The sequence below is a fragment of the Vigna umbellata genome, chromosome 9 (genome assembly GCF_029865625.1).
Source record: "Vigna umbellata cultivar VRB3 chromosome 9, Vumbellata_1.0, whole genome shotgun sequence".
Taxonomy (NCBI): domain Eukaryota; kingdom Viridiplantae; phylum Streptophyta; class Magnoliopsida; order Fabales; family Fabaceae; genus Vigna; species Vigna umbellata.
Genome location: NC_142173.1, coordinates 32,088,383 through 32,103,755, shown reverse-complemented (window position 1 = coordinate 32,103,755; position 15,373 = coordinate 32,088,383). Strand labels below are relative to the sequence as shown.

The 15,373-nt window shown below is 41.2% G+C and overlaps 1 protein-coding gene and 1 long non-coding RNA gene across 2 annotated transcripts; one reads left to right on the top strand and one right to left on the bottom strand.

Annotated features, from left to right (window-relative positions):
• The first annotated feature begins 3,033 nt into the window (after nucleotides 1–3,033).
• Nucleotides 3,034–4,477, top strand: LOC124843136 (uncharacterized). Its single transcript, XM_088099129.1, has one exon. The coding sequence runs from the start codon at nucleotides 3,065–3,067 to the stop codon at nucleotides 4,475–4,477; it is 1,413 nt and encodes a 470-aa protein (XP_087955255.1). The 5' UTR covers nucleotides 3,034–3,064.
• A 279-nt stretch (nucleotides 4,478–4,756) lies between these two features.
• On the bottom strand, nucleotides 4,757–5,527 carry LOC148193226 (uncharacterized). The gene is made up of 2 exons (XR_015782083.1): nucleotides 5,345–5,527; nucleotides 4,757–5,132 (listed from the first exon to the last, which is right to left on the bottom strand). It is a non-coding gene; the product is annotated as an uncharacterized LOC148193226 (long non-coding RNA).
• Between the last annotated feature and the right edge of the window lie 9,846 nt (nucleotides 5,528–15,373).

Genomic DNA, 15,373 nt, shown 5'->3' with positions numbered 1-15,373 from the left:
GGTGACTCAGCACCTTAATAAATGAGGCGTGACACCTGTCATAATCTCTAATTTATTTTAAAGTTAGAGATAATATTCCATAGTAAAGAAGTTAAATAAAATTAAGTATGTTTCTGATCCATATACTATTATGTAAAATTGAAAATCGTCTTACAATAAACTTTAAACAAATGTAGACCATAAATTTTGATTCAAATATTCACTTTCTTCATCATCACATTGTTCACACAAAACTGTGATATACACTAGAAAAATTGGGGTTCTTCATTTCAATCACTGCCAACACACATTTTTAACAACACAACAATCAATGAAAGAAAAAAAGGTAGGTAAAAGGATAGTGTCTGTCTAATTATACAAGGGATTGACATCACTTTCTACCATGATCTTAAAGAGATGAGTTAACGAGTCTTTTATCTTTATAAAGTGTTTTCTTTTCTCATTTCTATCTAATATGGGATTTAAACTTAAATTTTGATTCAGAATATAAGAAAAGGAAGCAGAGAGAAGTGTCGTCTGTGAAACTAATCAACATCTTGTCCCTGAACGCATCACACGACATAACAAGAACAAAGTTGACGATGGAGAAGGATAAACCACTAAGACTTTAATGGGAGATGGAAAACGACAAAGAAGTTGTCTTCCCTAGAGAAGAAGATGGAGCAGGAAAGCCCAAATGCGATGACATTGGTGATGACAATTGTGGTGCCTGTGACGGTCTAGACGATGGAGGCTTATGTCAGATATGGAGGAGCTCTTATGCATTGAGAAAAGGATGAAGAAAGAGACGTTACATCAATGGTGACGGTCGCCAATGGTGGTCTACGTTCATGGCAGTTTCTTTGTCCAACCGTGGAAGATGTGACCATAAATGGGAAATGTGGTGTTAGTATTGGACACTAGAGAGGAGACAAGGAGAAAATTGTTGTTTCTTAATGTTTTCTTTTGAAAAAGAGTGAAGAAGTAAGTTGAATCCAATTTTTCCATGCTCCCAATTTTAATTTTCACGCTCCCACGAATTCATTGTGCTGGATTTTATAAAAAAAATAATTTTAGTTAAAAAATTAAACACATGACAGCTTCGTGTCATTATATTGTTTACCACATGAACAAAATTTTATCATCATTCAAAATTAAGAACTAAAATAATTGTTTTTTAAAAATACAAATAAAAATAATTTAAAATTTCGCTCATAAACCCATTACATATAAACTATAACAATTTCCATGACTTAATATAAATCGACACACATGACATTGCAGACTAGTCTTTCATAAACTAATGTTGTTTCCTTGTAATTCGTCGTCATAACCTGTTCTTAATAACAGGCGACTCGAGTCGTCTTCCATCGCGACTTCAGACCTATCTCCCCGACTCCTCAAGGACTAACGAGTAAAAACATCGATACTACGTGTAACGATGCACTATTCTCAACACGAGCCAAAGTCATTGGGCGAGACATTCACCTCCTTGCGCAGAAGGAGGTGACACTCGAATCTCAGTCTCTCGCAAGAATCACATTTATTTTAGTATTAAAATGCTCATAAGACAGACGAAGTTACAAGTAAATAACATAGTGTACGTACTAACATCAAACAAAAATAAACGTGCTCAATCTAGGATTCATACATGTTCTCAACAACATGTATAAATAAACCAATATTAGATCAAGAAAATAACCAACAATTCTCAATAATTGTTTTAAAATACTACCAAAGAAATTACGGATTCATACATATTCGCCGAACGCTATTTGGACGGACACTATTCACCAAACGCTATTTGGACGAACACTACTCACTGAACGCTATTTGGTCGAACACTATTCACCGAATGCTACTTGGACGGACGCTAAAAGTATATTTTTATTTTACACAGGTCTTACAGGTACACCCTCCACGAGGTTGTTACACCTCATAAACTTCATCCATAGGATTGGTACACCCTCCACGAGGTTGTTACACCTCAATTCTCTCAGCCTTGTTCATTTTTTTAAAAAAAATTTCTCTGTTTGTTTCCTGTTTATTTTGAAATCCGAACGAAATTTGCGTTTCTTTCTTTACTTAGCTTTTACTTCTATAATACAAAAATCTCAAATTTTCATATTATGCAGTAATATCTAAGTAAAGAGGGGCAACTGTCATTATCCAATTTCGTCCGGATTGACTAATAAATTTATTTTTATCATGAGTGTAAAAAAAAATAATAATAATAAAACAAAAGAAAACGTTCGTCCTCCACCGAACGCGTTCGGCTCCTTCCCCTGCATGAAACCGTTCGTCCTGTTTTGCAATATCGCAGACCGTTCGTCCTCTACCATGCGTTTCTTTTATACACTCGGCCGCTCGTGCTCAACCGTTCGGACGCTCGTGCTCCACCGTTCGGTCATGCTAAAGCGTTCCATTACTCGACCGTTCGGCCATTCAGTCTCATTGACATTCGGCAATTCTCAGCTTCAGCCGTTCGGTCATCCTCAAGCGTTCCACTAGTCGACCGTTCGGCCATTCAGTCTCATTAACATCAGGAAAATTCTCAGCCTCAGCCGTTCGGTAATCCTCATGCGTTCCACCATTCGACCGTTCGGCCATTCAGACCTTTAGGACGTTCGGCATTTCCTAGCCTCAACCGTTCGGTCATCCACAAGCGTTCCACTATTCGACCGATCGGCCATTCAGAACTTTAGGACGTTCGGCAACTCAGGATCTACTGCCATCCGAGTGTTCAAGCGTTGACCGTTCGGCTTCGCAGGTTTACCGTCCGTTCAATTGTAATTGTTGGCGTTGGATCATATTGTTTTATTTGAACGTTCGGTCTTCATTTGAACGTTCGGTCTTGGTGACGTTATTCTCATTTGAACGTTCGGTCTTGGTGACGTTATTCTCATTTGAAAATCTTAATTGGAAAAGATATAGTATATAATTTAGTGAAATAATTAAGTGAATTAAGGAGGTAATTAAATTTGATCCTATATGAGTGAAGAATAGAATAATTGCATATTTAAAAAGATTTGGTGTGAGAGGAAAGAAAGTAGAACAAAAGAAGAAGGCGTTTAGCAGAGAAAGGATGGCAATGGAGTCAGAGCAAAGCAAAGCAGGAACAGAGATGCTCCTTCTTCCCCATTCTTCATCTCCTCTCCAACCCAACAATGCTGCAAAGCCAAAGCCAAAGCCAAAGCGTTTCGTGAAAAATCAAATTCCAGATTCAATCCTCAACGACCCGCTTCTCAACGCCGCCATCTCCGTCCTCCCCTCCAACTACAACTTCGAGATTCACAAGTCCGTTTGGCGCGTGCTCTCCACGGGCGCCAAGCGCGTCGCCCTCCAGTTTCCCGAGGGCCTCCTTATGTACTCTCTTTCCCTCTCTGACATCTTCACCACCTTTGCCGCTGTCACCCATTGCTACATCCTCGGCGACGTAACCTACGGCGCCTGCTGCGTCGACGACTTCTCTGCCGCCGCCCTCGGTGCCGACCTCCTCATCCACTACGGACACAGCTGCCTCGTCCCCATCGACGCCACTACGATCCCCTGCCTCTACGTTTTCGTCGACATCAAAATCGACGTCCCCCACTTCGTCGACACCGTCAGGTTGAACCTTGAATCCCGTCCCCAAACACTCGTTGTCGCTGGGACAATTCAATTCGCCTCAGCGATTCGCGCTGCGAAGCCCCAATTGGAGGAGTTAGGGTTTAGGGTTTTGGTTCCTCAGTCGAAGCCGCTTTCCGCGGGTGAGGTTCTGGGTTGCACGGCGCCCAGGGTCTCGGCGAATTCGCTTGGTTGTGGCGTTGGTGAAAGCGTTTTGGTGTTTGTGGCGGATGGAAGGTTTCATTTGGAGGCGTTCATGATTGCAAATCCGGGGATTAGGGCATTCAGGTATGACCCTTACATGGGGAAGTTGTTTCTGGAGGAATACGATCACGTGGGTATGAAGCGGTCGAGGAAAAATGCGATTTTGAAAGCGAGGGAGGCTCGGAGTTGGGGTGTGGTTTTGGGGACTCTTGGGAGACAAGGGAATCCGAGGATTTTGGAGAGGTTGGAGAAGAAGATGAAGGAGAGAGGGTTGGATTACACTGTGGTTTTGATGTCGGAGTTAAGTCCTGGGAGGGTTGCTCTGTTTGAGGATTCTGTGGACGCCTGGATTCAGATTGCGTGTCCGAGGTTGTCCATTGACTGGGGTGAGGCGTTTGTGAAACCGGTGCTTACTTCGTTTGAGGCAGAGGTTGCTCTGGGAGTGATACCTGGGTGGTGGGAGAAGAATGAAGTTTGTGAAGATGGTGTGGGTTGTTGTAAGAGGAGTGGTGCTTGCTCTGAGGGGGATGCAAAGGGAGGGGAAGATTTTGGTGGAGATTATCCAATGGATTACTATGCTCAAGATGGTGGCGAGTGGAATTCATCTTATGTGAAGAAGTCTACTCGTCCTGCCAGGAGAGTTTCAGTCTCCTCTGATGCTGGTGCTGCCATTTCGCAACAGTCTTAGATTTCGCAACAGTCCAAGGTTTTCAAAACACAGTTAGGACTGTGAGTATGTCAAGGTTTTTGCAGTTTTTCTGACACGACAAAGCAAGCAAAACTACGGCAGCATTGACTTTGTTTGATCATATTTTCTTAGAATATCAAAGATACAGCGACAACCACAATTTAAAACTTTGGTTATAACAATTTGCTTTGAAAGGGTAGCGTCAATATGGTCCATTGTTTTCTTTTGTTTTTATGAGTTATTCCACCGAGAAATCCCATATCCCCAAATAAAATAAAATGAGAAAATAAAAATTATTTCTATCCCATCCACTTTAAACACACTCGACCCATAAAGAATTATTTACATTTTTCAAAGAAAGAATAATTTAAATTCTTACTTCAACTACATCTCCATCTTTGAGTTTTGTGTTGGGCAGTACTAACTGTCCATTAATCAAAACCAGCTTTCCTTCCAAACCAACTCTTTGAGCAGCATCAGTAGCAGTGCTTCCAGCTTTTAACCTCAAAATTTCACCATGAGGCCAACAAATAATTACCACTTCCCCAAGAGAACCGTGAAGATCATAAAACTTTGAGTCGTATTTTGTTTGCTTGACACTTACTTCAGAGCGCAATTGCTCTTCCCAGGAAAGCATTGTTCTCAAAAGCTTCACCTAAAGGATGAATTACATACACAATCACCGAAACATTCATCTACATTCACAAATCTACTGGAATGAATAACAAGGTGAAAATAAAATATCAACTTTTCAAGAAAATAATTGCATTTATATAATTTGATTCGCAATGAAAACAAAGGAAAGCAAACAAAAGAAATCTCCATTTGCACAATCTGTGTAAGAGAGGTAAGATGGTTGCCAAATACCTTGTTATTGATGCCGGCTTCAGCAGAAGCTGATGCAACCAAGTCAAATTTTGAGTGAGATGTTATCCAGTTAACTTGTCTGCCCTCAAACACGGCCGCCACAACAGCCCAATATTCAGATTCTTCTTGCTCAGTAAAATTGATAACTTGGATGAAAGTTGGGAGTAGTCTCCCAAATTGATCTTGCTGCGAATGATGCAAATAATAATATAAAATTCTTCAGTACAGCAGTCTGCGTTTGCAAACCCACTGTAGTTCTAAGAAAATCAGTAATGAAAGAAATCAACATTTGTGAGAACCTGATAAATTAATAAACACTAATCTATTCTCTGATCACATTTTACTGCACCTTGCCACGTCAAAAATCCACTCTCTTTCTCTCTGCATGCACTGAATGCCATATGTCACTTTGGAAGCTTCTAAAAGCTGTAGTGGAAACCAAGTGGCAGTGAGTAACTGCTCAACCGTTTGACGAGGGAGAGAAAATAATTTCTCTGAAAACTCTTCTCTTCCTTTCATGCAATCTTCTTCTTCCTCACGAATTCTGATCTTCCATCTTCTCTGCATTTTCTCTGCACTCTTCCATCTTCTCTCTAAAATACCTCACTATCAACTCCTCTGATCTAATTTCAGAGACCGTAGACGCCTTCACTGCACCGTGAGCGTTATTCTGATCCGAACCAAACTGAGAACTGAACTGGTAAGTTCTCGTCCCTGCACTTGTCTGTTTTAGTTCATGCAAACCAAGATTTTTGGTTGCATGTGTAAGTTAGAAGTCTGATCTGTTAATGATTTTGGTGTATTAGATAAGTGGAAGTGGTTGAGTGAATTCTGGATAGGAAGCCGTGAGTGGTCGAGATAAATTCTAAGCATTTGGAAGTGCAGTGTTAGACCAGGTAAGGGAAGCTTTAGTAATTTAATTTAATATATGTTTGATCTGTATGACAGTAATGAATTGTGATGGATGTCTGAAATGTATGCATTATGCGAATTTTGAATATGCGTGATGAAGCAGAATTGAAATGGATGTATATCAGGAATGTTGTATGAAATTATGCAGTGAATGAAATGTATGAGTTGTAATGTGATTGATTCTGCATAATTTGGAATGATTTTGATCTGAACTGTATGTTGATATGATATGTTTGAAACTGGAAGATGGAAGACTCTGTATTTATGGATTGATAATAGGAATTTTGGAATGCATGAGAGTTATGTTAAAGATAAATTCTAAGTTATGAATCGTATGTAAAACTGTGAAATTCTCGTGTTTGAAAATCTGGAAAGTCTGGTCTTCTCTGATTGATGGTGTACGCTCGTCATCGAACGGTCTTATACCGTTCGGTTTCACTGGACAATAACTTAGAGTAATAATTCTTTCATTTGGAGAGGATTTGGATCGAGAACGAGCGTTATTTGTGTGCAGAGTTAGGTTTGAGCGTTCGGCTCAACTTAGCGTGTCCAACCATTTAAAAATTTAATTGAAGGGTATTAGTACGCTCGGTTTTGTCCACCAGCGTTCGTCATAAGTGGCGCTTAGTATTATATTGAGCGTTCGCCCAAAGGAACTCTCGATCTTAGATTGAGCGTTCGTTCCAGTTAGCGTTCGGTCTGATACTGAACGTTCGTTTACATGCGCGTTCGTTCCCATGAGCGTTCGTTCTATTTGGTGCTTGGTCATTGACTGGCGTTCGTCCTAAGCAGTGTTCGGTTTTATAACTGAACGCTCGTCCTATCCTGGATTCGTGAGCGAACGTATATGGTGTTCGTCCAAATTCTTATTTAACGTTCGGTTTTTTTTTCAATGACAGTGTTCATATCTGAATTTCTTTCATATTCTGGTTATCTATTGAAATATATCTAAATTATACTTATCCTTTTTATTCAATCTCCGGTATTATACTCAGAATTATTCTAAGTATTATTCAGATCTTCTTGATTCAATCTCAAATAAATTCTTAAGTGTTCTTAACTCACGTAAATGGATACAGATTCGTTTCTTTTGTTCAGAAACGAGGCTACAGTGCACTGTAATACAGTCGTCTTGATCTATTAAAGAGTAACTTGTATTTAAATTAAGAGAGTGGAACACAGAATGCAAATCTGAATAAGAGAAATTGTGAATATGTACGAATGGTGATTTGAATGGAATTATGAGATTTGGATTGTGAATGAGCGTTCCAAGGAGGAACGTCTCCATGATGTGAATATGAGTAGTAGTGTAGTATGACCATGGTAAAGCTGCTGATGGCTGTTCATCCTGATATTCCGTGAGTGCTCATCCTCAAGTAGAGGGGAGTAGGTCATGCGTGGGAATGGCAGGAGACCCTAGTCCTACTGAGTACTTTGGACTGATAGGGTTAACCTCGGGTGGCAGCTGTTGAGGGCATCCCAGTTACTACATCACCCGGGTGCAAGAACGCCTGTAGATACATGGCTTCATACAGTCCGGACAGTCTTTAATTATGAGAATTTGGATGAGTTACTGTATGCGTGGATATGTGTTTAATATTGTATGAATTGTATAACTGATTTTATATGTTAAATTATGTTGATTTATATTGAATTAAATTACCTAAGCTTACCCTTGCAAATTTCCTTGTGTTGTCTACTGTTTCTGTATGTCCGTCTTGTCAATGCAATGATCATCCGTTGTGGATGTGAGCAGATGGTGAGGCACCCCTTGAAACTATACTGGAAGAAGAAAATTTGGAGGATGCCAACCTTGTGGAAGTTGAAGTTAAAGCTGAGCAGTAGAGACCCGTTTCTGTATTAGCATTAGTCACTTTTCAGTGCTGTATTTTTGATAGTTCTGTGTATAGTTTCGCAGCGCTGTTCATACAGTATTAGTAGTAGTTAGTCTTTCTGTATAGCATTTTGGGACGTTGACTGTATATTTCTGCAGAACGTTTGTCCAGTAACTGGTTTTGTACCTTTTATGAATTTCTGAATACTGTAATTTGCTGGACATGCTGTTTTATCTTGAAGCAGCTGTTAATTATGCTAAGACTGCACTGTATTTTCTGTAAATGTGATTAGTTCTGATTAATAGTAATTACTATTTATTGGGATGTTACATTTATTGGTATCAGAGCAGTTTTGTTCTATTAAAGGACACTGTAGGGTTATGAGTGCACTGTGTTTTTGCTGTGTGCTTATTGCATGTTTAATGAGTTATTATTGTTTAACTCTTGGACATGACTAATGCTCGTTTGTTTTTCTCTGCATCCAGAGAACAAATGGCACCTAGACTTCCTCCTCCTCCTCAACCGAATGAGTCCGAAACGTCCAACAACACTAGATTGTTGGAAACCGTGGTGGAAAGACTGCATCAACAGAATACCACGTTGATGGAGCAGAATGCTACCTTGATGCAGCAAAACCAAGCTGCTATGCAAGGTTTGGAGGCCTCGCGTGTTAATTCTGAAAACACGCAAAGACAATTGATGGAGATACTGGCTGCAACTAAAGGTGCGCCTGGAGCATCTTCTTCAAACGCTGCTCAACCAAATGCTGAATGGAGTTTGGAAAGTTTCCTTCAGCATCACCCTGCCAAGTTCAGTGGCAAATGTCTTCCTGATGAGGCGGACCAATGGCTAAGGGATATGGAGAGAATTTTCAATGCCAAGAGGTGTCCGGATGAGAACCGTTTGGCATACACTGAATACTTGTTGACAGGAGAGGCGAGCCACTGGTGGGCGAGCGCTAGGGCCATTCTAACGGATGCTCAACAACCTATTACTTGGGAAGTTTTCAGAAACAAGTTTTATGAAGAATACTTCCCTGACAGCGTACGTTTTGCCAAAGAGGTTGAATTTTTACAGCTCGTTCAAGGCAGTATGTCCGTTTCTGAGTATACCAACAAGTTCAAGCACCTTGTTCGGTTCAATACAATGGCCACCAGTGAAGAGTGGCAGTGCAGGAAATTCGAGAACGGTCTAAGAAGTGATTTGAAGGTTATGATTTCCAGCTTGTGCATACGAACTTTTCCTGCCATGGTTGAGAGGGCAAAGGTGTTGGAGAAGAACATGGCAGAGGCGGAGAAGCATAAGAAGCAACAACAAGTGAATAGGGGACCAATAGTGTCCAGGGGAGGTTCTGTTCAAAGGAGACTACCTTACTCTCGTCCAAATCAGCCATCTCATGCAAGTGGATCCCAAGCCGTGGTCACTGTAGGCCAATCTGGACAGCCGAGAAACTTAACTTGTTATCAGTGTGGAGGACCGCATTTTCGGTGGGCTTGTCCACAATTGTCAGGAGGAAAATATTGTACTCGTTGCCGGCAGAATGGACATTTGGAGAACGAGTGCAATATGGGAGGACGTGCGGCAATGAGGCCGCCAAATGCTGGAAGAGCGCAACAAGGGAGAGGTGGACGGGCACAAGCCACAGGAAGAGTTTATGCTATTACTGGTGCTGAAGCTGCTAGTTCAGGTACACTCATCACCAGCACTTGCATGTTATATGGAAAGCCTTGCTGTGTACTGTATGACTCGGGGGCAACTCATTCCTTCATCTCGAAGGCGTGTGTTGAGAAACTGGGAATAAAAGAGAGTGAATTACAGTTTGATCTGGTGGTGTCAACCCCAGCAGCTGGTGGGATTAAGACATCTACAGTTTGTGTAAGATGTCCTATAGAAGTTGAGGGGCGTAGATATAAGGTTAATCTCATTTGCTTACCCCTTCAAGACTTAGAAGTAATTTTGGGGATGGATTGGTTGGCTACCAATCGGATCCTCATTGATTGCGGGAAGAAGGAGTTGGTTTTTCCCAATGAAGAAGAAGAAGAATTGTCTCTCACTCTCGGTCAGTTGAAGGATGATATCATGGAGGGAGCAAGCTGTTTTCTGATAATGACGTATGAAGATAATGAGGTAGGGAGTTCGTCCAACAATGAGAGCAGTAGAGGACGAACAATAATAGATGAATTTCCGGATGTCTTTCCGGATGAAGTCCCTGGTCTACCTCCTATTCGTGAGGTAGAATTCACAATCGATCTGGTAACCACTGCTGCACCCATCTCGGTCCAACCTTATAGAATGGCACCAGCTGAATTAGTGGAACTCAAGAAGCAAATTGAAGAATTGATGGACAAGAGGTTCATCCGTCCAAGTGCTTCACCTTGGGGAGCACCTGTATTATTGGTAAAGAAGAAGGATGGCAGCTCCCGTCTCTGTATTGATTATAGGCAACTTAACAAGCTGACCATCAAGAACAAGTATCCTCTTCCAAGGATAGACGATCTTCTGGATCAGTTGCATGGTGCGTGTGTGTTTTCTAAGATTGACTTACGTTCGGGCTATCATCAAATTAGAGTGAAAGAGGAGGACATTCAGAAGACTGCATTTCGGTCTCGTTATGGCCATTATGAGTATGTGGTGATGCCCTTTGGAGTGACAAACGCACCTGCAATCTTCATGGATTATATGAACAGAATTTTTAGACCGTACCTGGATAAATTTGTTGTGGTGTTTATTGATGACATCCTCATTTATTCCAAGAGCTTTGAAGAGCATGAAGACCATTTGAGGACTGTCTTGAGCGTATTAAGGGAGAAAGAGCTGTATGCCAAGCGTTCAAAGTGTGAATTCTGGATGAAGGAGATCCAATTTTTGGGACACGTTGTGTCTGCTGGTGGTATTGCAGTGGATCCAGCCAAGGTGAAGGCAGTGCTGGATTGGGAGAGTCCACGTTCAGTCATGGAGGTTAGGAGTTTTGTGGGACTCGCTGGCTACTACAGGAGGTTCATTGAGGGATTTTCTAAGATAGTAGCCCCTCTAACTTACCTCACCAGGAAGGACCAGCCATTTGCTTGGACAGATAGATGTGAGGAAAGCTTTCAGGAACTGAAGAAGAAATTAACAAGTGCTCCTGTGTTGGTGATTCCAGACACGGCCAAGCCTTTTGAAGTATATTGTGATGCGTCGTATCAAGGCTTGGGCTGTGTACTGATGCAGGAAAGAAAGGCAGTGGCATACGCTTCCAGGCAGTTGAAAGTTCATGAGAAGAATTACCCCACACACGACTTGGAGCTGGCAGCAGTGGTGTTTGCGTTAAAAATCTGGAGGCATTATCTGTATGGTGCAACGTTTCAAGTATTTAGTGATCACAAGAGTCTCAAGTACCTCTTTGATCAAAAGGAGTTGAATATGAGGCAAAGGAGGTGGCTTGAATTCTTGAAGGATTACGAATTTGAATTACTGTATCATCCTGGAAAAGCAAATGTGGTGGCTGATGCATTGAGTAGGAAAGCCGTAAGGGTCTCTGCAATGATGGTGAAGGAGCTGAATTTGGTGGAAAGCTTTAGAGATCTAAGATTGCAGTTTGACTTGGGAACGGACGTTATCAGATGCTGTAATCTCAGAATTTCCAGTGATGTATTTGACCGAATCTGGAAGAAGCAACGTGAGGATGATGAGCTGGTGAAGATATTAAGCGCGCTCGGTTTGAGTAAAGATAAGGATTTCAATGCAGGAACCGACGGCATGTTGCGTTACCGGGGAAGGACGTGTGTCCCTAAGGATGGCGAGCTGAAGAGAATCATATTGGAGGAAGCACATCACAGCCGTCTTAGCATGCATCCTGGCATGACTAAGATGTATCAAGACCTCCGGAAATCATTTTGGTGGCCTGGTATGAAGAGTGACATTGCACGTTTTGTGTCCTCTTGCTTAACTTGCCAAAGAGCCAAAGCTGAACATCAAAGACCAGGAGGATTATTGCAGCCATTGGAAATTCCAGAATGGAAGTGGGACAGCATCTCTATGGATTTCGTGACTCATCTGCCACGTACAGTCCGAAACCATGATTCAATTTGGGTGATTGTAGATAGATTAACTAAGAGCGCCCACTTCCTGGCCGTTAATTTGAAGATGTCCATGACAAACCTGGCCAAGCTGTACGTTAAGGAGATTGTTAGATTGCATGGAGTTCCTTCAAGCATTATATCAGATCGAGACACGAGATTCACATCTCGTTTTTGGCAGTCATTGCAAGGAGAATTGGGAAGCAAACTTCAAATGAGTTCTGCATATCACCCTCAGACGGATGGCCAATCTGAACGAACCATCCAAACTCTTGAAGACTTGTTGAGGACCTGCGTTATAGATCATATGGGAGTATGGGATGAGGTTCTGCCGCTTGTGGAATTCACGTATAATAACAGTTATCAAGCAAGCATAGGAATGGCACCGTTTGAAGCTCTTTATGGAAGGAAGTGTAGAACTCCTTTGTGTTGGTTCCAAGAAGGTGAAACTGCATTAACCGGACCAGAATTAATCCAACAAACAACAGAGAAAGTGAAACTGATCCAAGAGCGTTTGAAGACTTCCCAAAGCAGGCAGAAATCGTATGCTGATAAAAGAAGAAGACCCTTAGAATTTGTTGCTGGAGATCACGTGTTTTTGAGGTTGAATCCAATCACTGGTGTGGGAAGAATCCTTCGTCCAAAGAAGCTTTCTCCCAAGTACGTTGGACCTTATCAAATTCTGAAGAAGATTGGAGCAGTGGCGTATGAATTGGCTTTACCACCTCAACTGTCCAACCTTCATCTAGTCTTTCATGTCTCTCAACTCCGTAAATATATGGCTGATCCATCACACGTATTGGAGTTAGAAGATATCCAACTTCGGCCAGATAGAACCCTGGAGATGCAGCCTGTTTGTGTGGAAGACAGTCGCACCAGACTTTACAAAGGAAAGGATGTTAGTCTCGTGAAAGTGGTGTGGAATGCAAAGACTGGTGACTCAACATGGGAGGTTGAAGAGGCTGTGAGAGAATTGTACCCTCACCTATTCCCTGGTAAGCTTTAGAATTTTCGAGGACGAAAATTTTTGTAGTTAGGGGGAATGTGAGAACCTGATAAATTAATAAACACTAATCTATTCTCTGATCACATTTTACTGCACCTTGCCACGTCAAAAATCCACTCTCTTTCTCTCTGCATGCACTGAATGCCATATGTCACTTTGGAAGCTTCTAAAAGCTGTAGTGGAAACCAAGTGGCAGTGAGTAACTGCTCAACCGTTTGACGAGGGAGAGAAAATAATTTCTCTGAAAACTCTTCTCTTCCTTTCATGCAATCTTCTTCTTCCTCACGAATTCTTATCTTCCATCTTCTCTGCATTTTCTCTGCACTCTTCCATCTTCTCTCTAAAATACCTCACTATCAACTCCTCTGATCTAATTTCAGAGACCGTAGACGCCTTCACTGCACCGTGAGCGTTATTCTGATCCGAACCAAACTGAGAACTGAACTGGTAAGTTCTCGTCCCTGCACTTGTCTGTTTTAGTTCATGCAAACCAAGATTTTTGGTTGCATGTGTAAGTTAGAAGTCTGATCTGTTAATGATTTTGGTGTATTAGATAAGTGGAAGTGGTTGAGTGAATTCTGGATAGGAAGCCGTGAGTGGTCGAGATAAATTCTAAGCATTTGGAAGTGCAGTGTTAGACCAGGTAAGGGAAGCTTTAGTAATTTAATTTAATATATGTTTGATCTGTATGACAGTAATGAATTGTGATGGATGTCTGAAATGTATGCATTATGCGAATTTTGAATATGCGTGATGAAGCAGAATTGAAATGGATGTATATCAGGAATGTTGTATGAAATTATGCAGTGAATGAAATGTATGAGTTGTAATGTGATTGATTCTGCATAATTTGGAATGATTTTGATCTGAACTGTATGTTGATATGATATGTTTGAAACTGGAAGATGGAAGACTCTGTATTTATGGATTGATAATAGGAATTTTGGAATGCATGAGAGTTATGTTAAAGATAAATTCTAAGTTATGAATCGTATGTAAAACTGTGAAATTCTCGTGTTTGAAAATCTGGAAAGTCTGGTCTTCTCTGATTGATGGTGTACGCTCGTCATCGAACGGTCTTATACCGTTCGGTTTCACTGGACAATAACTTAGAGTAATAATTCTTTCATTTGGAGAGGATTTGGATCGAGAACGAGCGTTATTTGTGTGCAGAGTTAGGTTTGAGCGTTCGGCTCAACTTAGCGTGTCCAACCATTTAAAAATTTAATTGAAGGGTATTAGTACGCTCGGTTTTGTCCACCAGCGTTCGTCATAAGTGGCGCTTAGTATTATATTGAGCGTTCGCCCAAAGGAACTCTCGATCTTAGATTGAGCGTTCGTTCCAGTTAGCGTTCGGTCTGATACTGAACGTTCGTTTACATGCGCGTTCGTTCCCATGAGCGTTCGTTCTATTTGGTGCTTGGTCATTGACTGGCGTTCGTCCTAAGCAGTGTTCGGTTTTATAACTGAACGCTCGTCCTATCCTGGATTCGTGAGCGAACGTATATGGTGTTCGTCCAAATTCTTATTTAACGTTCGGTTTTTTTTTCAATGACAGTGTTCATATCTGAATTTCTTTCATATTCTGGTTATCTATTGAAATATATCTAAATTATACTTATCCTTTTTATTCAATCTCCAGTATTATACTCAGAATTATTCTAAGTATTATTCAGATCTTCTTGATTCAATCTCAAATAAATTCTTAAGTGTTCTTAACTCACGTAAATGGATACAGATTCGTTTCTTTTGTTCAAAAACGAGGCTACAGTGCACTGTAATACAGTCGTCTTGATCTATTAAAGAGTAACTTGTATTTAAATTAAGAGAGTGGAACACAGAATGCAAATCTGAATAAGAGAAATTGTGAATATGTACGAATGGTGATTTGAATGGAATTATGAGATTTGGATTGTGAATGAGCGTTCCAAGGAGGAACGTCTCCATGATGTGAATATGAGTAGTAGTGTAGTATGACCATGGTAAAGCTGCTGATGGCTGTTCATCCTGATATTCCGTGAGTGCTCATCCTCAAGTAGAGGGGAGTAGGTCATGCGTGGGAATGGCAGGAGACCCTAGTCCTACTGAGTACTTTGGACTGATAGGGTTAACCTCGGGTGGCAGCTGTTGAGGGCATCCCAGTTACTACATCACCCGGGTGCAAGAACGCCTGTAGATACATGGCTTCATACAGTCCGGACAGTCTTTAATTATGAGA

Excerpts from the sequence above, each read along its gene's own strand:
- LOC124843136 (XM_088099129.1), top strand. The coding sequence starts at position 3,065 with ATGGCAATGGAGTCAGAGCAAAGCAAAGCAGGAACAGAGATGCTCCTT.